Source organism: Bubalus bubalis, chromosome X (genome assembly GCF_019923935.1).
Source record: "Bubalus bubalis isolate 160015118507 breed Murrah chromosome X, NDDB_SH_1, whole genome shotgun sequence".
Taxonomy (NCBI): Eukaryota; Metazoa; Chordata; class Mammalia; order Artiodactyla; family Bovidae; genus Bubalus; species Bubalus bubalis.
The window spans coordinates 9,290,470-9,315,405 of record NC_059181.1 but is presented as its reverse complement, the minus strand read 5'-3'; the positions used below and the strand labels follow the sequence as shown (position 1 = coordinate 9,315,405).

Genomic DNA, 24,936 nt, shown 5'->3' with positions numbered 1-24,936 from the left:
ACTGCAAATTATTAAGCTTGTGTAAGTATCCTTGAGTCTTCCATAACTTTTATTCTCTGATGCTTCAATATAAACACAGAGCAGAATATCTATTCCCACTTGAGCCTTATTCATTAAAGTTAAATCATTAATACATTTCAAAGTCTACAGCCAAAGTGCTCTATAAATTATATCAGTTCCCTGTACTTTTTTAAGGTACACCCCTTGGAATTTTTTCAGTACATTCAGTCAGTTCAGTCGCTCAGTAGTGTCTGACTCTTTACAACCCCATGGACTGCAGCATGCCAGGCCTCCCTGTCCATTACCAAGTTTGAGTAAACTCAAACTCATGTCCATCTAGTCGGTGATGCCATCCAACCATCTCATCCTCTGTCTTCCCCTTCTCCCCTATACCTTCAATCTTTCCCAGCATCAGGGTCTTTTCAAATCAGTCAGTTCTTCAATACATTCAATCGGGTATATATATGTGTCAGAAATTGTGCAGGCATTGAATAAATAAATTCATTAATACAACTAAAACTTACTTGATTTCTAGTACCAGGAGCAGACCTTGCCTCTGCTTACTAACAAGCAAATATAAATGCCAATTTTCAGAAAGAAATCCATGAGAGATCCCAAGAAGACACAAGTCTCCAAGGATCAGGCTGAGGAAGAAGGCCAGGTGGAGGGGTGGGGCAGGAGGACAGGCAAACAATTTGAATATCACCTGATAAATGCTATACCAGCATATAGCCAAAGTACTGTCAAAATACAAGAGGGAGGATTTAATTCCCTCTAGAGATTTGGGAAAGGAGGTGCAATCTTCAGGGATGAATAGCCTTTCTACAGGCTTAAAATGAGTGCTGGTAAAGACGGTGGTGATGGTGCTCAGGAAAGCATTTCCTCGGCTGGGAACTCCATGTACCAATGGTGAGGAGTGGATGGATGATCATCAGACTACTCCCAGTGATTCATTAGCTTCTTGGCCAAGTACCACCATGGCCTGCTGAACCAGTCCGAGTGGGAGTTGCTATTTCAGGTCTCAATTTTTTTTTCTCCAGAGTGGAGGGTTGCCACATAAAATACAAGATGCCCAGTTAACTTTTGAATTTCAGATAAACGATGAGTAACTTTTTAGTAAAGTCCCCTATATTTAGGACATACTTACATAAACATTATTTATCTGAAATTCAAATTATTAAAAACTTTGACTTTTTGTGTATTTTACTCACTACATCAGGCAATCCTACCAGAATGGTAAAAACCAGGCGGAGCTTCTGTAGCAGAGATGATAAACAATAAACAAAACGCAACCATGACCCCAGCTTTCTGTAGCCATCCCAGCCCAAAGTCTCCCCAACTGGAAGCCAGAGAGAACAGGCGTCCAAAGAGACACTGTATCTAGGCAACCACGGCGCGAACTCAGCTGACCATTCGCAAGATTCGGGTTAGGCGTGCGGTGCATCCTGGGAGTGAGTTTTCTAAGTTCGGATTCGCCTCCAAAGGCCATGGGACTACAACTCCCAGGAGCGCCAATGGGTCGCTGCGAGGCACGCTGGGGAGTGCTGGTTTTACCCGGTTGAAGAGTCCTGGTGGGTTGCTTGTGTAGCAAGAGATCAAGGCCGATTTTTAGAGAATCGCAACATTAAGAGTTCACATAAAAGGTTAAACCGAGCATTACTGCTTTCAGTACAGAGAAAACAAGTCTTCCGGAACATCGTGGTGACACGTGTAGGCGCGAGCTGACGTTACATCGCACGCTGATGGTGGGGAGTCGCTCCTGCGCGTGACTCCACTTTCTCTTTTTGATTGGCCGTCCTGTAGGTGCGGTGCTCGCTCGCGGACGCCCTTGATTGGTGCCTCGGAGCTGCTGGGTAGGACTCCGGCTGCAGCCGCGGGAGGTCCGGACACTGGCGGCCATGGGACTTGCTGGTAAGTACGCGTTTGAGTTCCCGTCGCCGGTTCTCTCTCCATCTTCCAATTGGGACTGGGCTGTCCTCAGGGGAGCATAGCCGGTGATGGAGGGGGCGAAGCCGACCTAGCTTGAGGCTCAGAACTCGGGGTCGAGGGGCTCGGGAGTCGAGTGGGGCTGAGGGTGCGCTGAGGCGGCCGCACTGTAGCCGGTTCCCTGTCGGCTGAGGCGGGCGGGAAGAACGACCCCGAGACCCTCGGCCTCGGTTTCCTGCTCACTTTCTGGCGTCTCAGGCGAGACCGCCCCTGATCGCGCGGGGTCGCTGACTGAGGCGGAGTCATCTCTTCCTTGGCCCTGGCGCTCCCCAGCGACCTCAGAAAGTGAAGCCGGGACAGCGCCCAGGGGTGGGTTGGAAACACCGTCCTCTTGACCCCAATCCGCCCCGCCCTCCGGGTTACTCTAAGGCTTCTCAGAAGTCTGCTGATAATGACTGTCCAGGGACTCCTTGACTGTGGCTGTGGATTTTACGGCCATCTCGCATTTGCCACTTAAGTGGCTGAGTGGGGACCTTGGACAGATCGCTCAACTTGTCATTTGGAAAATAAAAGAGTTGTTTCACTAGATCTCCAAGCTTCTCTTCAGGTTTAAAATCTTAAGATTTTGTGCTTGTACCGTTTGTTGCGCTTTTATGCCGTGAAGGTGTTAGGCTTGATACCCTGATAGGCAGATTGCTCACAGAACATTGCAGATTAGTGACAGAACTTTAAATGATTTCATTTGGTGCTTTACTCACTGTTTGCGTTATCACTCATCTTTTAAAATTGAATGGAACTGGAAATTCAGGTTTAAGTGAGAAACCACAGTAAGAAAACCTTACTGAAGTTACTTAACAGTACAAACTTATCTCTTGATTTGGTAATATTGAATCTTAATTAGTAAATTCAGCTCAACAAACACTTATTATTTCTGAGACTGTGTTTAAAATAAAGATGACCTTGTTGGAGAGAATAGACTTTGCACAAGCTGTTGCTTTGCATTTTCTGAGTTTGTGGTGAATCAGAAACTCAGACCTTTAGAATGGCTTCCCATTGTATAGTTGAGTTTCTTGAGGCATGGAAATCTCATTTGTAAAAGCTGAGAATGAGTTTCACTTGCTTTCTCTTTTGCGTTAACAATCTAAGACTCTGTGGTCATATTGAATATTTAGTGCGCATTTTGCACTGATGTTTTCGGGGACCCCTTAGCTGAACATTTCCTGCTTCAGATGTAGAAAATGGCCCCAGATCCAGCCCATCTCTAGTTTTTATCTTTAGATTCCGAACTGAAGAAATGGTCATTCGTGGAGGGAAGATGTACATAACTGAAAGTTTTAAGAAATGAAAGGAATGGTTTGATTATCACCATTTTTGAATAAGGAAGGGGAAAGTGAGGTCTGGCATGTGCTACAAGTGATACTTTAGAAAGTTGCTCTCAAAAGACAGTTCTTACTCCGGATATATTTCTAATGTAAACCACAGAGTTAATACTAGAGAACTTGATGGGATTCTTTGAGTCAATGGCTTAAACTCTGAAGTGAGGTTAGCAAGCCTTTTCTGTAAAGAGTTGCATGTCTAATTGTCTGGATAAACTGCTTGGTTAGTATGGCAAAGTATTATTATACTTTGGTAACAAAAATTATTTAAAATTATGTGTAGTGGTATTCTTAGATCAAAATTAAGGTATGAGGACCATTGCAGAGTCTAGTTTTGTTCTATGGCCCACAGTAAATGGTAAGCAAGTAAATGCTGTCAAATGCATGACTACATTGTATGTTTTATTTCTAGGGAGAGAGCTAACAGATGTACATTAACATTAAAACATGTATGTCCGGATTTGGAGTGCGGAATGCATTTTGTCTCTGAGCTGAGATCCTGTCTACTCTCTCTTTCAGGTACTAGAGGACACCTATCTTAACTGGGTTGCTCTAAGGACTAATGCCTAAACCGTCTCAGCATGGCCTATAGAGGAAGAGGTGGGCGTGGCCAGCCTTCCTCAGCATCACTCTCCCGTGTCATCCCTGGAAGTCTTCACAGATTTAGGACCTGTGCCCATAATATATGCATGGTGTCGGACTTTTTCTACCCAAACATGGGAGGCGTAGAAAGTCACATTTACCAGCTCTCTCAGTGCCTGATTGAAAGAGGGCACAAGGTCATAATTGTCACCCACGCTTACGGAAATCGCAAAGGCATCCGTTACCTCACTAATGGCCTCAAAGTCTATTACTTGCCTCTGAAAGTCATGTACAACCAATCTACAGCCACGACCCTCTTTCACAGTCTGCCATTGCTCAGGTACATATTTGTTCGGGAGAGAGTCACGATAATCCATTCACATAGTTCCTTTTCTGCCATGGCCCATGATGCCCTCTTCCACGCCAAGACAATGGGCCTCCAGACAGTCTTCACGGACCATTCCCTTTTCGGATTTGCTGATGTCAGCTCGGTGCTTACAAACAAGCTTCTAACTGTGTCTCTTTGTGACACAAACCACATAATTTGTGTCTCTTACACTAGTAAGGAAAACACTGTGCTAAGAGCAGCACTGAATCCTGAAATAGTGTCCGTCATTCCTAATGCTGTAGATCCTACTGACTTCACTCCAGACCCATTTAGAAGGCATGATAGTATAATAACTATTGTTGTTGTCAGCAGACTTGTTTACAGAAAAGGTAATGAAATGATAGCTACGATTGTACCGCGCAGCCTTTTTTTCCTTGTAGAAAGCTGTTGAATATCTGTGTTATAATGATTGTTGGGCTTCTCATTTTGTTTTACGGTTTTATAACTACTTCTGTGTTAAATATAGTAAACAAGGGTCCAATATGTTTTATACATCCTAAAGGAGAAATTTCTGCAACAGTGGTAAATACTATTCCTACCCTTACCCCCCACCTTTGATGTTTTAATAGTTGATTAAAGGAATAACAATAACCTGATGCTGTTTAATACTTCAGGTCTTTTGAAAATTTCCCTACATATACAGTGAGAAGTACAGGGCCCAGCCTACCACATAACCCTTTTTTTTTCATTGCAGATATTTTGAAAGCTAAGAAAATCCCAAGGGTGAAAACTAACATCAGCTGTAACCGTGTGATTCAGGGATGACCCTAATGAATGTTTTGATTTATAGCTTTCCTGTCGTTTTTAATTCATTTACTCAGAGTCAGTGAGCTTGTTCTGCACATTGCTGTTCTGTAGCTTGCTTATTTCCTTTCAGTGTAGATAAGACAATAATGTATTGGCAGGTAAGTGATGAAGAAAGTGGGGTTAGATGGCCCAAAATCCTATCCTGGTTCCGTCCTGCTGTGTCATCGATGACAAGCTACTTAACATCTCCGAGTCTCACTTTTTTCGTTTTGTGTGGTTCGAGCAACAGTGGTGATCTTGTGAGGTTCAGTGATGGTTCCTATAAAGTACTCGGGAAGGGTCTGCTGTGGCCAGAGAGGATGGTTTCAGTGCCTCTGCAGCATTTCACGGATACCGCAGCCTCGCTGACTCCAAGTCCGAAGCAGTCCGGTTATTCAAAACATAAATGGTCTTCTGGATGGTATCGGAAAACCAATTGTCAGCAATCAAAATTGTCACTAAAAGTAGGGAATTGTTAAAAAGATAATATGTAACCACCCTTTTAAATATTTGAATTTACTCAAAATACTGTTACCATGCACTGAATTGCCAATAAGATGTAGGCCTGTAGGCTTAAGAGTACTGGTCCATTGGTTTGAGCTGAATCATCTTTCTTGCACAGTTACCTTCAAGAAGCATAATTTAACAGTTGCCAATTTGGGTCTCTCATGTGTGATGAGAACCTAAAGGCATGTGAAGTGATGTACCTCTAGATTTTCCATTTATTTTTGATCTTACACAGTGGTTCAGGATACCCCCTGATCTGACAAGGACTTTTTCTATGTCTTGACTGAACGTTTCAGACTGTTCAGCTTAGCTTCACAGAAACTCATTTTGTCCGTTTATGTGCTATTAGGTAAGCCAAATACAGTAACAAGTGCAGTTGGTATCGAACAGATTTGTGGAGAAATGCAGCTGATTCCTGGTACGCATGCAGCTCAGCAGTGGGATCCGAAGTGCCCCAGTGCACTGGGGAGTGCAGATGTGGGCCCTGGTCAGAATGGTTTAGGAATGGACAGTCTTAGTCTGCTGTGATCCGATAAACCGAGGTTGGTGAGAAAACCACTGAACTGCGTTTTGAGGGGTGAAAGCAGTGACATGCTTTCATTCTTGAAGAAGATGTGAATGGAGCAGCATTCTGTGTTCTGAATCCCTCTTGGGATATTGGTGATGTGTTTATGCCTGTTTTTTTTTTTTTTTTTTTGCTTTTTAGCAAATAATATACCCTGGTGACATAGCCAGCTAAGAAAGAATATGATGCATACATGGTCAAGGATCATAGCAGAATTAACTTATCTGTTCAAAGATTGAACCTGGTACCTTTACCTCACTAATCATGGTATTTTAACCAGCTGAGCTAACCAACAGCAGCTATAGCCTTTCCTGTTCTCAGTTCAATAATTTAAAAAAAAATTTATCAAACCCTCTCCATTTGCCAGTAACATTCTAAGACAGAACAGCCATATCTGTAGCCCCAAAGAGATTAGTTATATTAATGGCCTGTTAATTATTAATAAATTAATTTCTTTAGGAGGTGTTCATTTGGACCAGATATCAAAGGCCACTGAAACGTATTAAGTAAGAGGATAAATCAAAGTCCCTACCCCCCAGGATTCCTGGCCGGCCTCTTTCCTTTTCTGTTGAGCCTGTTTTGCCCTTAGGCAGGGTTTCACAGTGCTCCTGTGCATGTGCAGGCATGCCCCACTTCTTGCTCTAGTGGTAATGACGACTTACATTTATATTCTGCAGTTGATAAAGCCTGTGCATGGTATAGTACCTCATTTGACCCTCCCAACTGGAGTGTAGATGTTATCTGCATGTAACAAAGAAACTGAATCTCAGAGAGGGTAAGTAACTCACCCAGGTTACACAGTAAGTAATAGAGGTAACCAGCCTGAGTTGAGCCCTTCTCAAGTTAAGGTCTCCTGTTCCCTCCATCCTCAGCCCAGCCATTATCCTAGGTATAGATTCAGGAAGTTCTTTCAAATACTGTTAGACTATGCTTTAAAAGAACTTTGAATCAAGTTTTCTTGCCCATTTTGTGTGAATATGGCAATTGACAGTCCTGTGTGTTTCGTTGCGTTAGGCTCTTGGTAGAGGTACCAGAGCATTTTTTATTTGTGGGGAGTACTCAGTGTTAGCTGTTGGTAGAAATTCCGATTATTACTCTATATGTTGTGGTTTTTTTTTTTTTCATTTAAAGAATGGATTCTTAACCTTTGTATTAGAAGAAAGAGGGGAAGGAATTATAGGAGGCTGATTGTTAGAAGTCAGTAAAACGTCTGGTTTATCTAGAAATCTAGTTGATGGGCTTGATGATACACTTGAAACAGCTAAGATTTTAATGAGAAGGTTTCATAATTCATAAATGCCACATGTGAGTTTGCTAATGCAGTCATATTTTGAAAATACTAGCAGTTTATTTAATCCTACTTTGAATTATTTAATTAAAATGAACCTTTAGTATTTCTTGTACCATCTTTTTAATAATTAATCTGCCTATATTTGGGAAGATTGATTGAAGTGCAGTTCTTGTGTATGTGTCTGTGTGCATTTTTTTAAGCTTTAATTGGCTTATTTTACATTTACTTTTGAATGTGTGTGGTTTGCCATTGTTAATGAACTAAATTCTGAAACATCACTACTGCTGTCTCTTTGTATAGCCACTTTTCAGACTAGTAGAGCATAATTTACTTTGCTGCTTTTTATTACCTGAGGTTGTATTTACATATTATGAGAAAGTATTTCATTAAAAAGAAAGAAAGGACCAAGATACACCCTTTTGTTCTATAGACTATAATGATCTGGCACATGAGGTCCTTCCACCTTCATCCACTGTCATTTGGGGCAAGTGGTCTATCACAGGTTTAGATGGACTATTCTTATAAATTTTGCTAATACCATAGTGTTCGCTGCAAAATCCTGTGTACAAACTGCATTCTTAACAAAATGGAGGCAGCAGTTATGTTTTGCTGCTTAGCCCTTTCCTATAGTAGGAGGTAGAATCATAGTTCAGTAGAATTTTATGGTTGAAAGAGACCTTGGACTTGAGGTACAGTGGTCTCTTCGTCTTCTATATCAGGAAACTTTCCCATTGTCAAAGGCCTTGCTCGTACAAAGGCTGGAACAAGACCCAGATCTCCAGTCAGCTCTCCTGTTCTGTAGAAAAATTTAACTGAAATGTTAGCTACCTCTAATGCCTTTTTTAGTCACAGGCGTTGTGTAGTCACAGGTGAATAACTTGAATACTTTCGAAACAGAATAGTCTACAAACTGAGTGGGTAGAAGGTAACAATGGTGTCAGTGTATATATCTTTCAGAATTCTTGGGGGACCCCTGATAGTTTGTGAGTGATTCCACCATTCTAGGAAAGGGTTAAGGGAATTTGTTTCCCTGCTTATGTAAGCTAATACTTTTCAAAGTGAGTGGATTCTCAGTTCTGATAAAAACTTTAAATTTAATTATTAACATCTCCAACATTCAACTTTACGTTTTCAGGGACCGATTTACTTAGTGGTATAATACCTGAACTCTGTCAGAAATATCCTGATTTAAAATTCATAATTGGAGGAGAGGGACCAAAGAGAATCATTTTGGAAGAAGTACGGGAAAGATACCAGCTCCATGACAGGTATTGATGGATTCCATATTGTCTTGGGTGAGAAAATAATCTTTTACCTAAATTTGGTTTTGGTTTCGTGCCTGCATTAAGTGGGCTGCTTCTGCTACATGTACTTGATAAAACAAAGTAATGCAAAGCCTATTTTAAAAAAATGATATAAATGGGAAACCCTAGATAGGGTATTCATAATTTTTTTTTTTTAGCCCAGTATTATTTGACTTTAGGAGAAACTGGTTGGGGCACCCAAGAATGCACAAAAAAACAACTACTTTGATTGGAAGTGTTTGCAGATTCTCAAGCCACACTGAGTTGTGATTTAAATAGCACGGCCCAAATCATGTAAATTGCTCTGCATATACAGATTCAAACATTTCTCTTCCTTGTTAACTTAGATAACAGGTGAGCTGTGTGCATGTGAAGCCTCAATTTAAAAGAGACATTTTCCTATTTAGAAATGATACTTTAACATTTACTCATCAAAGTGTATTAATATTTTCATGGAAGGCAAACTAATTTTGGAGAGGATGAAATTTGATCTGTGACAAAAGTTAGAAATATGTATAGCTCTATGAGTTTTAACCAAACAGTTTTATATGACTTTTAGATCAGAGTTGGGTGATACCAGTCTTTTGAGATGGAAAAGGTTAGAAGCTTATGAATGGTATTTCTTTTATACCATGATTGTTACTCCCCCCTTTCTTCTCTTGTTTCAAACATCAGAGTGCGTCTCTTGGGAGCCTTAGAGCACAAGGATGTTAGAAATGTCTTAGTTCAAGGACATATTTTTCTTAATACTTCTCTTACGGAAGCATTCTGCATGGCGATTGTGGAAGCAGCCAGTTGTGGTTTACAGGTAAAAAGCTTGGAGGGCTTATTACATTGCTGGGGTTTCTGCATGTGTCTTTTGAAAAATAATCAGATGCAGTCTGTTATATTTTTTTAAGTTGGTTTTGCTTGTTTACCTGAGAGATGAATTCTGGTGGATCACATTTTTTTGTTTTGTTTTGTTTTTCTTTTTAAGGTTGTAAGTACCAGGGTTGGTGGAATTCCTGAAGTACTTCCAGAAAATCTTATCATTTTATGTGAGCCTTCTGTAAAATCTTTGTGTGAGGGATTGGAAAAAGCTATTTTCCAACTGAAGTCAGGAGCATTGCCACCTCCAGAAAATATCCATAACATTGTAAAGACTTTCTACACCTGGAGGAACGTTGCAGAGAGAACTGAAAAAGTACGTCACGTGCTAGAGAAGGGTATTTGAAGATTGTGTCTGGAATTCTTACCTGATGCTTCACATACACATTTACTTCTTTTATATAGGTTTACCATTTCTGCTCTATCGCTTAAATTTATGAAGTCTCTTTCCAAATGAGACTTCTTTTTGTATATATTAGGCTAAGTTTCTAGTCAGATCATTGCCTTTGACATCTGAAAAATAGTAATGCAGTATCTAGACCTTTCATTAAACTGGCCATATAAGAGTCACAGACTTTTCTAGAAGTTACAACAATTAGAGGCAAAACTAGTATTAAAATCTACTTTTAGACATTTTCTTGAGGCTGTTTATAATTCTAAAGCATATAGGTCTATTGGAAAATACCTGGTTTTGCTTAGGCCAGTTGTGGCAACTTTGTAACTTACAAATATTTAATTCAGGCTACTTCCAAAACTTGTGTGGCTCTTGCTAGCTGCTGTGATTTTTTTTTTTCTTTAATTGAAAGGAGATTTTTGCATCTTTGGACTGATGGGGAACATAGTAAGTTAGAATTCCAAATACACATGACAAATGTAAGTAGGATCACAAATAGAAAGCAGCAGTAGAGAATTTCCAAAAGGACAGGTGCAGGAAATAGGTTAATGTCCTTAGGCAGGAGAGTACAGTTGTGGGAAATGCCTCCTTATTTTGAGGTCAGTACTTCAGTTATTCTACTCAATTTCGTCCTTGTTTAACTGCCTCTCATTACTTCGTCTGCCTCCTGCCTCTTATTACAACATAACAAGCTGAATGGAAATGCTGTGCTTCTTAGTATTTGGAAACTGTGCAGAAAGACGGTTGGTTGGGAGCCTGGAGAAGATAGTGCTGGGTACTCTTACCTGTATTCAGTGGAGCTGCTAGTTTCTAGCCCAAAGTTGGGAGCTAGATAGAGCTGAGCAAGCAGAAAGGCTTTCTTGTGGTGGTTTTTTTTTTTTTTAAATATAATTGCTTTACAATGTTGTGTTAGTTTCTGCTATACAATAAAGTGATTCAGCTATACGCATACATATATCCGCTCCCTCCCACCCAGCCCCTCTAGGTCATTACAGAGTCTTAACTGGCTTAAATTGTAAATTCCCATACATAAGGTGAGCCCGTATTTGAATGGAAGTGCAAAAGAACTCTCCAAAAATTGTCATACACATTTTCTATTGAAACATGAGATATTTGCATTAACAAACAGTTTTGACTGAAATAACCCTGAGATATTTTCTAGAAGTTAACTCCACCAGTGACTCCACCTGTTTGAAATAACTACATTGCCTTGTTTTCCTGTGGCAGTTGGGGCACAGCACTGAGTGCTTTCTGGGAGTGCATGGCAGAATTGTCTCAGGAGCCTTTCAGGCTCTGTTGATTCTGTTTTCCTGCGCCCCTGCCACTGCTGGATTCTCACAAGACCCTTTGCGAGGGGGTAGGGGTGGAATTCGGGAGTGGTGGGCAGGGATATTTGGTTAGGCAGATTTTCTTAGTGAGGCCCACCCTGACTGAAAACCATAGCTCTAATTGTGCCTTACCTTTTTGATCAACATGTAAACCTCGGAAGTTTGCCCTGTTATACATAACAAGTTCAGGGGCAAAGAATTATGGTGATAGTTTTTCAGTCTATGTTAAAGGAGCGAATTAGGCTTTTATTTAAACCACAAATTTTCCTTCAGTTACGCTTAAAGTAATAGTAGAACATCTGTATTGTTTTCAGTTTTACACTCTATGACGGTTTATAGTATACATGCAAAGAAGAAAGTGAATCCTTATCGCTAATGGATTGTCAAGCCTGTCATTCTCTCCATAGTAGCAAAGTATTATTTTGTCACTTGAGATCGTAAGTTAACTGACCTAGAAATAAAGGTGGACGTACGGGTGAGTTTCTAGTTGCTCTTTTAATTCTACCTGTTTGACACAGGATGTTTGATCCCTTTCAACTCCTTAGTTTAACTGCTATTTAGAAAAAGTAATCAAATTAAATCAGCGTTTGTGCTGAAAAGATACTTTTTCAGTTATAATTCACCACTCAGTGTAATGCTTGACATTTGTTGTTCAGTCGCTAAGTTGTGTCTGCCACTTTGTGACCCTGTGGATTGCAGCATGCCAGGCTTCCCTGTCCTTCACTGTCTCCTGAAGTTGGCTTAAGTTCCTGTCCATTGAGTCAGTGATGCTATCTAACCATCTCCATTTCCTGGAGGAGGAAATGGCAAACCACTCCAGTGTTCTTGTCCCGAGAACCCTGTGGACAGTATGAAAATGCTCGACATAACTCTTAACTAAAATGTATTCCAAATGTCCTCAGGGTAGAGGAGCTAGACAAAAACAGCCTGTACCTTTCAGAGACCATTGATCTTTAGAACTTGCTCTGCACATCAGAACTTTGCTGAGGTCAAAACGAGATAGTTTACAGATCTGATAACGTGAGAATGAGCACGGGTAATGCCCAAGTGCACTTAAAAAACACGAAGGCCGGCCCATTTTATGTGTTTGAAGTAACTTCAGAGAGCTTTTTTTTGAATATTTCAGAGTTTAGTGCTTAGCAGTTCTTTAAAAAAGCAAGCCATCTATTACCAGTTCTCAGCAGTGAACTTTATTTGCCAGTGTTTGGCCTGTCCCATCTACCCAAATTTCCCCCATCCCTTTCCCCTCCTTTTATTTGGCATCCATGAAATGTCTCGATTTTCTCCATGCCTGTGCACAGCAACTCAGCCTCTCATGGCTGTGGAGAGAAGAGCCTCTCTGAACCCATAGATTGTAACTTTCTGGTAGTAGTTGAATCAAGGAGTCCTAAAGGGACAGTCCTGCTTTTGGAAGTCACTGCTGAATTAAACACAGCCTCAACAGAGGCAGCCCTCAAAGCCATTCCAGCTTCTCAGGACTTTGGAATTCTCCTAGTTGGTTAAATATTGCTGGGGATCCCCTAGGGCACAGGGGCCGAGGTAGATTCATCTGGGTGTCCCAGGGTAAAAACACCCCAGTGATTTGTCCAGAGGAGGCATCCATAAGTGAATCAAATGGCAGTACTTAGTGTACGCAGCTTCATTTATCACATCATCACTGTAACAGCAGTGAAATGTAAAAGCTTCCTGTTTACATCTCTAAAGCACTCCTGACCTGTGCAGGTCGTCGTTTTGTTGCAGCCTGCGATGTGCTCATTTTTGGTTCTCTCCCGCCAGGTGTATGACCGAGTGGCAGGAGAAGCTGTGTTACCCATGGACAAACGGCTGGACAGACTCATCTCTCACTGTGGCCCCGTGACAGGCTACATTTTTGCTCTGTTGGCTGTATTCAACTTTCTCTTCCTCATCTTCCTGAGATGGGTGACTCCAGATTCTTTAATTGATGTTGCAATAGATGCTACAGGGCCAAAGGGTGCCTGGACTCATCGATATCCTTATAGTAAAAGGGGGGCTGAGCATACTGTGCTGTCTAAAACAAGGTAGAAGAAAGCCTGAATTGTGAGATTTTCAATACTTGTAATAATTCTATTAAGACTATTGACAATAACCTTGCTTTTTTTCTTTTTCATTTTAAACTTAATTTAGTAAGTTATGCTACCTCTATATCATTCAATGTTTTATTTTGAGGAAAGATAAACACTTATGCAATTCCTGAGTGTTGAAACTCCTTGCACTTACTTAAAATTTAGGAGAGAGCATTGAAGCCACTCAGGTATGCAATTTTTCAGACTACTGAAATCCCTCTAGCAGAGATGTTTAACGTTATATTTTGGGAGCTTTGGGTGCCGAAGGGCCAAACGTTTCCTGGGCATTTTTTGGCCAGTTTTAAATGTTCTACCATTAGACATTCACCAGATGTTTACAGGTTTTCTTTAGGGAAGTATAACAACTCTATGAACTATTTTTTAAGTCATGTTCATACTGTGTTTATTAGACATTGAAGTCATGTTCGTAACTTATTGGGTACACTCAGTAAGTGTTTCATATAATCAGGTTTCTTGAGTAAAATGGGCTGTCAGCAGCCAGCCTGTGTGAAGCACCTGTCACGTGTTGAACTAGATGCTTCCTGCGTTAGGAACCAGGGGATGCATTCATTCCTTGTTGATCACTCAAATAAATGGCTCACTTCGTCATAGTCATATTTGACATGAAGTGGTAAGATAGCCACCACGCCAAAAATGCTGATGGTTTTTAATGCCAGGAAAAACTTGCCTGCATACTCCGAGTTCTTCTGTGATCCTGTTGGATGCATTCTCCTAGGTCAAGCCTTCATCTTCAGTTGTATGTATGAAAATGCTTCTTGCTTTTTAAATACTAGGGACCGATCCCACTGTTGCTGATAGTGCAAAGAAACCCTCCTCGTCTCTCAGTGCATAATTTAGTCCTCTGTCAATGCCTTCGTGTTTTCCGAGCAGAATGTACGAGGTGTGCCATCTCAAAATCAGCTGCTACCCCGGATCTTTGATAGAAGTCACCTCCCTTCACTTGTGGCCTAGCTGATGCCTGATAAGTATTGTCAGTGTGCAGAAGTCTTGCCCCCAGAATGTTTTGTTTATAGCCAGTTGAGTCTGAAAATTTTAGGAACACAGTCTCTTTGTGGATGGATGTTTTTAACTGTAATCATTGTTGCCCAGAGCCATGGGTTTTTAAACCCCAAATTATCCACATGGTGTGTCTTATTAATTCTTTGAACTCCTTATTAGAATAAATTTTTGTGATAAAGGACTGTGAAGTCACAAGAGTGAGGCACTGTGGACGCGCTAGTTAGACGCTGGCAGTATTGTGATTCTTTACAAGATTTTTTTTAATGACACCATTCACAGAACTTTAAAAAAGTATCTTAACGTGTCTGTTAATTGGTTGCCACTGATACATAAGAAATATATTTGTGCTTTTAAAACACAAATGCAAGAGTACAGTTTTTAATATCTAGAAGTTAGGGGTTCTTTCGTTAAAGAAAAACAGACTGACCCAAACCATTGAATCTCACTGGGATTTTTAGGCATAGAAACTGAATTATATAAATAATGAAATACAGTGCCAGTATTCATGATAAAGCGGGGAACTATATAACATTTGGTTTTATTCTGTTCATTAATTTTTAAAGGCATACTCCTGTTTTATCTTGTTTTATTTTTTTCTTAGCTTTTTTTCCTTCAAAATTATCATTTAACTATTAAACTGCCATTTATTTCACATGGAAATAGGGTTTAACGTTCTTGCATGAAAAATATGTAAGCTGCATATTTTCCTTATTCTTTTCTTTAATAAGTGGAAGTAAATTTGCTTGTTGTAGTACATCTAAATTTTCAGGCTTCCTGAATACCTTAATTGTAACTGTCAGTGTTGCACTGGTCAATATGTGGAAACATATTGTTCTACCCTGCTACTTACATTTATTTGAAAGTGAACTTGCAGTGATAAGGAATATATGAAAAATATATTGTGTTTCTTTTGATGTTGCAGAAAGTAGCACATGTCAAACTGATTTATAAAAACATGCTACCTGTCCAAAAATAAAGACCAAAATGACATTTTGACATTTTTCTGAATTTGCCTTGTTTGAGAAACAGAATATTATTAACTAGTTGAGCAATACTCCCCCCACCTACCTACCTCGCATGCTTTTTTTTTTTTAAGAGCAATCTGATGTTTTGCTTAGTCTGTTAGTGAAACAGGAAATATGGAAATATTTTTCAGTTGATTAATTACTCTGTCATCTTTTCTTTCTAGAATATTCTTTGTTTTAATCATGGAATAGCAAGTTGAATTGTGCCTTTGTTTCCTGATCCAAACAAGCCTGTATTTTTCACTTCACTAGAATTACTGTGTAAGACAAATGAATACTTCTGTAAACTATTGTGTATGTGAATTACATAATTATACTCTATATCTTGTAAGCTATTTTAAGAAAAATTGGAATTTTGACTTCATTTATTGAAACCCAGTGTACCATCAGTCCCTGCTTCACTTGCACCCTACTCACAGGACTGTCCTTCCTACATACTTGCCCTGGCACCAGCTAGTGCTTATTCTAATCTTTCCATCAAACATCTCCACCTGATAGCTTCTCAAAGGAGCTGTGAGGGGTGTGTCCCTGTGCTATTTCCCTGGTAACTGATGAGCCACCTGACTTCAGTTCCCCTGGAGCTGCTAATCCGCCCCTTCCCTTAGTAGTGAAACCTCCTATCTCCATGTCCTGCCATCCTGCTTCCTGTTATCTACAGCACGAATTGGGGTGTCACTCCAGGACCTTGCTTCAGATGTGTAAGATCCCCAATCTATTAAACCACTGATGTCTCTATCACTGACTCTGCTGGGCTTTTCGATCTTGAGGCTGGGCAAGTACAAGGCTTGGCAGGCCTATGGCGTATAGCCCAATGCCCAGCTTCTCCCACCTTCTTTGTTGGAAGCAGTTCCCTACATTGATAAGTTCTTTTAAAAAAATATATATTTGTTTATATAGTTATTTGACTGCTCCAGGTCTTAGTTGTGGCATGTGGGATCTAGTTTGCTGACCAGGGGTCAGACCCGGGCCCCTTGCACTGGGAACTCGGAATCTTAGCCACTGGACCAGCAAGAAAGTCTCCAGTGATATGTTCTGATTTATATTACACCAAAACTTACTTTTAGCTCAGTCATGGTATAATAGGTCTGTGTTTAGTTTCGCAAAGGTTTTTTACAGGCCTTTTTGTCCTTCTCTGCATTCTCCAAAGATGTTAAATTGTATTATCCTGTTCTATATTTTTAAAATATGAAATTCTGAAAATCAAAGCTCTCTACAGTAGATTTTGATTTGTATTCAACAATCCTTTGGGGAGTTGATTTTCCGTTATCCTTTACACTTGGCTGTGGCTCAGTTATTCTCAGCGGGATGTGGCGGTGGTGATTTTGCCCCCTGGGGGACATCCGGCAATACCTGGAGACATTTCTGGTTGTTCCAACTGGATAAGAGTGGGGCATTGGCATCGCACACCAAAGAATTATCTGGTCCAAAATGTCAGTAGTGCCGAGGCTGGGAAACCCTGATGCTCTAGATGGTTTTGCCTTCTTTACAAGATACTCTGAGTTAACTCGTCATTTCAGTAGCATTTTACACCCATCTCAAACGTAGTGCTCAAATATAATAAACATAATCTCTTAAATAGTACAAAAGTCGAGCTTCTCACAGCCAGCTTTTCTGGTATGTAAAATGAAAAGTACAGTCATGTTTTAGGTGAAAAAATTAAGTTCAAAACAAGATCGAATAATGTTATGTATTACTAGATACATCATTGGGCCAACATGGGTAAATGATCGCCTTCTTCCAGAACAGTTGGAGAAAGAAACATGAACTAAAATGCTTGTGTTTATGTATTTTAATAGCTTGGCCAGGTAATCTAAGCTTGGTAAAGAAAACCTTGTATGTTAGTATCTGTCCTTGCAAATGGAAACCACACAAGTTCACACAAGTTTGTGATGGCGTGGAGATACTACACTGAAATGGATACATTATATATTGTGCCTTGGGGTTGATTCTCATGTCTTACTCTTTTACAGAGTATAGGGAGATAGTTCTTACATAGGGAGTCATTCTAATTTGTCTGAGTGCTAGGAGAAACTCCCATAGTTTTGCATCAAGCATTTATTAAATAAGGTTGATTTAGTTGTCTCCTATAATTTTATTTGGGTTTGTCTTTTCCAATAGGTTGTAGAAATTTAGAAAATCTAATATAGCCAAGAATGAAAGAGGAGACTTCGAGTTTCTGCATCTGTTTTTCCCAGGTGAGGTATATTAAACAAATCAGCTTTACTTGTTATTGGCCAGCTGTTGCATGTTGAAGAGTTAGGGTTACAGGAGAATATTGTCCAGCGAGGGAAGATGCTGACTGATAGAATCTTTGGATACCTCACCCGGAGTATAGGGTATCTTCATCCTTTTCATTGTAAGTCCTCCATGATTGACTATGGAGAAGGCAATTGCACCGTACTCCAGTACTCTTGCCTGGAAAATCCCATAAACAGGAGCCTGGAAGGCTGCAGTCCATGGGGTTGCTGAGGGTCAGACACGACTGAGCGACTTCACTTTCACTTTTCACTTTAATGCATTGGAGAAGGAAATGGCAGCCCACTCCAGTGTTCTTGCCTGGAGAATCCCAGGGACGGGGGAGCCTGGTGGGCTGCCGTCTATGGGGTCACACAGAGTCAGACACGATGGAAGTGACTTAGCAGCAAGCAACAGCATGATTGACTATAGCCCACATTTTTGAGAAAGAGGCACCATCTTTCCTGACAATAGGAAGTAAAGATCAGAAATGTTACTAGGGGACTTTGTCATGGATGAAGCTATTACAGCAAGTGGTCTAATGCTTCCAGTCTGGAGAGGCATCCAAGCTGGGCCTTTTATTAAATACTGCTTTAGAGTAAATAGCCTTTCATAACTGGTCATATTTTAGATTTGGGCTTTATAGCCTCAGAATGAAGAGAATATTGAAGTGTTCCAGGGGCTGGTACTTCCCACCAGAAGCACAGAATATAATATTAGTACTTCTTTTTTATGAAGTTCAAATAACTTGCTTCATCCCCATGGGATCTGAGAGGCTTGTTCTATCTTTCCAATCCTGCCTTTCAATAGAACATAGTAAAAACTGGAATTGAGGGGTAAAAACATTTTGGACTTGAATCCTGTTTGTTAAACAACACTGAGGAATGTAGGTCTAGAACTCTTGGGTGTTTCTGGTTTGAAGGAAATTTCTTTCATTCATTTAACATTACCGTGAATGTCAGTGTATGCAGTCGCCAAATCACAGTTAGCTGAGAATCTACAAACTCAGTTCTCCGTAACAGGAGCACAGAGAGCTAGAAGGTTTAAAATAGATGTCATATGATACCAATTATAACTCGGTGAAATTTTGCAGTCCCAAGAACCTATACAGAGTGTAAGCCAAAATGGAGGACGGTTCTGTTTCCTATGGCTTTAAAAACATTTTTATTACAATGTTTGCTACTTTTTTTTTCTTCAAGCTTTTAATTAAAGTGTTCTTGGCGCTCCTAACCCACTTCTATATCGTCAAAGGAAATAGAAAAGAAGCGGCTAGGATAGCAGAAGAGATCTTTGGTGAAATTTCAGGTAAAAATACATGAATTTGTTCCCAATACTTTAAAAGAAACCTAGATAATTCATATGAATAGTATTTCTAGAAGACAAATTTTATTTATACTTTGGCTTTGAGTATTTTATTTCTACTTTGGGTTATTTTAAAAAATTATTTAAAGTAGCAAAGGGTGTTGACAGCACCAATTTGTGAAAGATTTTCAGCTTTTCTGCAAGTTAGTTTCATTAGCAGTTACTATTTAAGAAGTAAATAGAACAGTGGCTTTCTAACAGTATTTTGAGAAACCTTTCTACTAACAGCAAAATTGCTTTATAGGATTATTTTCTTAAATACTTTAATCAAATGTTAACAATACATTCTGACAAAACTTTCCCCAGGAAATGGACTGACCAGTAATGATTTAAAGCAGCCATAGGTATGCTGTCATATATATCTATATGTGCTGTCATTTGCAGTTTGAATTGCTTAGCCACTTGTCACTGTCAGGGGAAACCCCTTCACTGAATCCATTTATACCCAACACGGTGCAAAGCTCAGCAAACATTATTACAATATGAAATGCCAACCTTTGGGCAAAACATTTTAAAGTCTCATGCTTTGCAGAATTTAGTCTCTATTTCTTTCAAGAAACGATGCACCTTAATTGTAGGGAGATGCTGCAAAAGTAAATGAATCATATTGTTACTGCTGGAACTGCCACTTGATAAGAGGAGGATTTATTCATAAACAGAGTTCCTTATTTCCCTATGTATTTTTAGTGTTTGTAGGGGTTCCAGGGTTACCTCATTCTTTATCTAGTATCCATTTCATCTTGCATCCTGGATTCTCTTTTCAAAATAGACTTAGGTTGTGTGATTCCAATACACTAGACAACTTTAAGGACTCTAGGGAACAGCAGCCTTATCCAAAGAGATAAGACCTCCAAAAACAAAGCCTCAGAATGCTTCAATTAACGGGGGGAAATGAGAAGAATCTCGAAGTTTCGGAAAGTGGCAGAAGCCTTGGAGTGTGGAAAGAGATTTCTTTTGGGGATTATATTTGTCATACATTTCAGGGAGGTATGTTGCTTTGACTTGGTTTAAAACAAAAAAACCTAAAAGTAACTTTAATTTCAAGTTAAGCATAATCTGAAAAGCTATTTTCTAATTTAATTTGTAAATCGAGTCAGGGGCTGTCTAAAAGTTTCTATCACATAGTTTTGATGTTCTCATAGATACATCATCCTCACAGTTTAAATTAGGTAAAGTCGGACAGTCAGTATCAGCAAGAGCATGTTGAAAACATTTTTTCTTGGCGCTTGTGTGCATTATTTCTGCCTTTGTGGTCCTCAGTGAAGTACTCTCTTAAGAAAGGTTTATAATAAAACCTGGAGCCGTAACACAATTTTCATAAATAGAGCTCACTTATTCATTAGCTCAAATATCTTGTTGAAGCTCCTAGGATGATATTCACTTAATTTGCAAATGGCATGGTGTTACAAAAGTCGGAAACATGTTTCTCGATGATCACTAACAAGAAGCACTGGATTGAATAGTGCCTGTTAATTTTGCAGTTTAATTTCCTTCCTTTATACATACATATATATGTGTGTGAGGATGGTGCGTTTACTTCTACACATTGCACACATATATAATAGAGAGTATATCCAGATTTGGTAAAGCCTTTTATAATGATGTAGGTGGTAATATGCGAGAAACAGTGGTTTTTACATGATTCCAACAGTTTTTTTTTTCTTTTGACACTGTTAATAGTCAGATACTATATATATTTAAAACTAGACATTTTAAAAACCAAGAACAAAATTTGTCTGAGTGTTCAACTCACACCAGAAATTGACTTTGCTGCTCGTTGGTCAGACAAATGTTTGTTGGGAAAATATGTGACATTTAATCAGTAAGTGAGCTAATTGACTTACTAAAATCTCAGCCCAAGGTTACCTTTCTTGACTTCAATAGCGTATTCTGTTTCTGTAAATTATCGTCAGGGCTGTCAAAAACAAGGAGAGGCAGTAAAAACATCAGCCAGGACAGAGTTGAGCCTGCCATAGATCCTAGCACTTTCAGATGCTGTACCTAGCATCACATCCCTCATTTAGTATCCTTTTTTGGCTGTAAAATTTTTTGTAGAGTTTTTTTTTTTTAATATTCTGGAGTACATCATTTGATATTTCTTTGTGGTTTAAACTATTCCCTTTGTAAATAAGTCATCAGAATTGAGTTCAGCTATGGGGTTGGGTGGCGGTTTTTAGTTTTTTCAGGCTTCTTTGTGTAATTTGTCAGTAATAGATACATATTTTGGAGTTCGAAACATTGTTATTGACCCTTGATATTCTCATATCTCCAGCACCTGATGCCTCACCAGCCCCACGTTCAGCCCACAGATGTTTCTCTAGACACATTCTCTCTCCTGAGGGACGTGTATGATTTTTCAACCTTTGCTAATTTGGCCAGAACTGAAGCTCTATATTTAGTACAGTAACTTGGTCATCAAACTTGATAAAAAATAAAGTGTAGATTCAGGTTGATAATTTGTTATTCACAACCCTTGGGCCAGACACGTTTCAGGATTCAGGCATGCAGGGGATACTGAAAAGGATTACGCAGTGTGTATACTGGATATTACCACAGCATTCCCAGCAGAGCCTGGAGCTGCCTCCTGCAGTCAAAGGTTTCAATATTTCTATAGTGAAAGTATCAATATTCACACTAAGTGAAAATACAAATTAAAAATAATAGGTTGTTAAACCTGAGTCATGACCATGTTTTACTGCCAAAGGATCTTGGATACAACTGGGGAAAGACTTGGTTTTCAGAATTTGGGGAATTTTACAGTTGCAGATAAGAGATAGTGGAATTACACCCTTGGAAAAAAGAATGAATTCTCTTCTAAGTGTTTTGCCTAAAATCAGTTGTCCTTCTTGTTTTTCTAAATTCAAAGGACTAACTGACCTTGATTTGATGGCCACGCCTCTGCCTGACTCATCACCTTGACTCCTTTTTCCTGTCCTTCCCACATCACCGGTTTTTTTCCTGCCTTCAGTCCATTCTTGCCCGGCCCTCCACCTCATCTTGTTCAGTGTCGGTGCTTGTCTCTGCAGGCCTCAGCCCACCCATCCTCTGAGTGGTTATGGATCACAGTGCCTGCTGGCTGTCCCATGTTGGGACTGACAGTCCTCAGCAGGGCTCTGCCACCCAACCTGTCATCTGCTCAACTCTCTTGACTCCTAATGGGTGCGAAGGAAGCTTCTTTCTGACTCACTACAGAACGATGTTCATTGACAGTAGTTCATCTCTTGACCAGAACTGAGTGTTCAAGAGAGTGTGCATTTTAACTGGGGGCATTTCTTATGTCTTTTCCAGTTACCTTTGTTTTCCTTAAAATATTATTTAATTCTATTAGGTTCTTACCTGTATTTTGATTCACACCCAAGATTCTTTTGAAATTTTCTTTTTTCGGTAAATGCTGTTGGAGAAGATTTTCCTTCATATGATTTTGGAACTTGAATAGAAAGAATAAATATTGCTCCATGGGCACTAGAGATGATAACCAGTCAGGCAATTTTTTTTTAATAAATAAACCAGTCGTCTCAAATACTTGTTGAAATTAGGAAGGGTAAAATTGCAAAAAATTAATAATTGATTTTTATCTTGAATACCTGGAACTTGGACAACCGTATTCCATCTGAACCCATTTTGTTCTTGAAATCTATGGTTTTGGATGTTGTCATGAAATTGTTATTACAAGAGCCTGAGAACCAGAGATATAAATCACATTCTGAGAAAAAGTCAAAGGGGGAAATGAAAAAGTACTTGAACATTTTCCATACACCTCATCAGGAACAAGTAAACATATTGGTAAAGTAAACTTATCTTCAAAATGTGCCCGCGGCCCTGTGACACAGGAAGCCTGCCAAATAACTAAAAATAGACTGCCTCAGAAGCAAAGGGCTGATTCCTACTTCAGCATTCATTTATTTGGAGAGCTTAGATGCATATTTCCTGAAAGGAATGGAAAAACTCTCTAGCTGCCAAATAACTTCTATCATCAATTTCTCACAATTAGCTCCAATTTGCAAAACAAGAATGATAAGAGCAAGAGACTGTGTGTTGGGAATTAGAAAAACAGAAGAGCCCACCATAGCAGAGTTTCTGGAAAAGGGTTTTTTGTGAATACTCTTCAAGGTCCTTTGAAGCAAGTGATGGGAAACAGAGTGACTGGGAAGGTGACTTCCCTGAGAGTGGCTTTATTTCCAGTTGGGAAACCGAAATGACTTCCACACCGAAGGCAATCCACTTGATTTATTTCATGTGATTTACAGAGAGAAGAGGCATACAGCAAAGGATTCCCCATGAGTCAGTCTACCAGAAGGATGAACAGGGTGGAAAAAGCACTAGCTCTTAAAACCAAAAGAGGGTGTGTTCTCAATTCTCAAAACCTTGCATTTCAGTCCTGTTCCTGCCACTTAACCAGAAATAAGATCTGAGGTGGGGCAAAGGGTTTGTTGTACATTTGGACTGTTCCCTTCTGTCTTGAGAGCCTAGGGATGGAGTGTCCAGAAGGAAGCAAGTTTAGATCAGTTGGAGCAGGAAGGAGGGGAGCCTGGCATTTCACTGTAAAGCCGGAAGTCTGTTTAGGCAGGTGACTCACCGAAGTGCCCTTGTGCTCCTCAGCTGGGAGTAAGAACTGGAGAGTGGTGAGCAGACAAACCCAGGATCACTGTTCTCTTTTCCTCCGAGGATCGTAAGGTGGCCTGCAGGCTTGCCTTAGCCTCGCCAGCCTGGTGAGAGGGGAGTTGTGGGCATCAGAGGATGCAGCACAGACGGGGGACAGGAGGAGAGGTGGTCAAGGCCAGTATGTAGGGCAGTGGCCCAGGAGGGAGCCCCAGTGCGGAGAGCTAGCATGGGAACCAGGAGCGAGACCTGTCATTGAGGCCCAATGGGCAAGACTGGCCTCCTTCCAGGCCCCTGGGAAGGTGGGTCCCCATCCCCCTCGCCTCTCCCCACCCCCATGGTACCAGAGGAGCTGGCATGTCAAGAAGGAAGTGGGGACCTGTGTGAGAACGTGTTGCCCTTCTTGGGTGGAGAGACGGCCACCTCTTGCCGAGTGTGGGCAGAGTGGAGATGACAGTTAAATCGGATGGAGCAGTAGACGGGTGGTTTTGAATCGCTTTCTGGCAGTAGGATATAAATACAGATAAGTGCACAAACTATGGTGCTTTTGACTCCAAACACCCCAGGTGAGTCTGGCCCCTTTTGTACTTTGTGGAGATGGAATCATGCGGCATATCCTTTTCTGTGTCTGGCTACTTCATCGGTGTGACATTTTGAGAGATTGGTCCAGGCTGTGTGTGTGGTGTGGGTCTTAGGGGCCTGATGAGTAAGAGAAAGTTACTAGAAATAGGATGAAGTCATGGTTACAGTGCCTGCTTCCTAGCAGGAAGTGAAGTGAAGTTGCTCAGTCGTGTCTGACTCTAAGCGACCCCATGGACTGTAGCCTACCAGACTCCTCCCTCCATGGGATTCTCCAGGCAAGAGTACTGGAGTGGGTTGCCATTTCCTTCTCCAGGGGATCTTCCCGACCCAGGGATCGAACCCGGGTCTCCCACATTCCAGGCAGACACTTTAACCTCTGAGCTACCAGGGAATGGTCTTTGCTAGCAGGAAAGGAGACATCAAAGTCTGCTTGGAGGCAGGTTTTAGATAAGGCCATTTCATGTTGCTATTCTAAGTTAATATTGCTAGAATTATTCTCATAATAGCAAGTTGCCATTTAAATCTTGGTTTTAAGCAAATACTTAAGAGTGCCTTCAGGTGACTCAGGTTGACTGGTTATTATTAGGACACAAGAATAACCAAGCCACGACTGTGGGTTTGCTTTTTACATTGGCCAGGGCACTGAATTGCCATCCATAGAGGACGACCACCCTGCCAACCCCAGTGGTTGTCCATCTCCGAGTGCAATGAGGTG

The 24,936-nt window shown here is 40.4% G+C and overlaps 2 protein-coding genes across 9 annotated transcripts in view; both read left to right on the top strand.

Moving 5' to 3' along the window:
- Positions 1–1,552: 1,552 nt before the first annotated feature.
- PIGA (phosphatidylinositol glycan anchor biosynthesis class A) lies at positions 1,553–15,414 on the top strand. The gene is made up of 7 exons (XM_006043792.3): positions 1,553–1,571; positions 1,804–1,911; positions 3,822–4,601; positions 8,557–8,689; positions 9,401–9,533; positions 9,702–9,908; positions 13,091–15,414. The coding sequence occupies exons 3-7, from the start codon at positions 3,884–3,886 to the stop codon at positions 13,355–13,357; spliced, it is 1,458 nt and encodes a 485-aa protein (XP_006043854.1). The 5' UTR covers positions 1,553–1,571; positions 1,804–1,911; positions 3,822–3,883; the 3' UTR covers positions 13,358–15,414.
- ASB11 (ankyrin repeat and SOCS box containing 11) overlaps positions 13,096–24,936 on the top strand; it is a 37,127-nt gene continuing 25,286 nt past the window's right edge. The window contains exons 1-4 of one of the 8 annotated variants that reach the window (XM_044937182.1): positions 13,096–13,234; positions 15,608–15,702; positions 17,562–17,638; positions 18,878–18,983. In XM_044937182.1, coding sequence (XP_044793117.1) covers positions 17,597–17,638; positions 18,878–18,983 — 148 coding nt within the window. In that variant the 5' untranslated portion in view covers positions 13,096–13,234; positions 15,608–15,702; positions 17,562–17,596. Of the gene's footprint in view, positions 13,235–13,466; positions 15,738–15,810; positions 16,142–17,561; positions 17,639–18,527; positions 18,984–19,747; positions 20,028–23,850; positions 24,206–24,936 lie in introns of those variants that run through there. The other 7 variants (XM_006043787.3, XM_006043786.3, XM_044937181.1 and 4 more) reach the window with 7 other exon arrangements.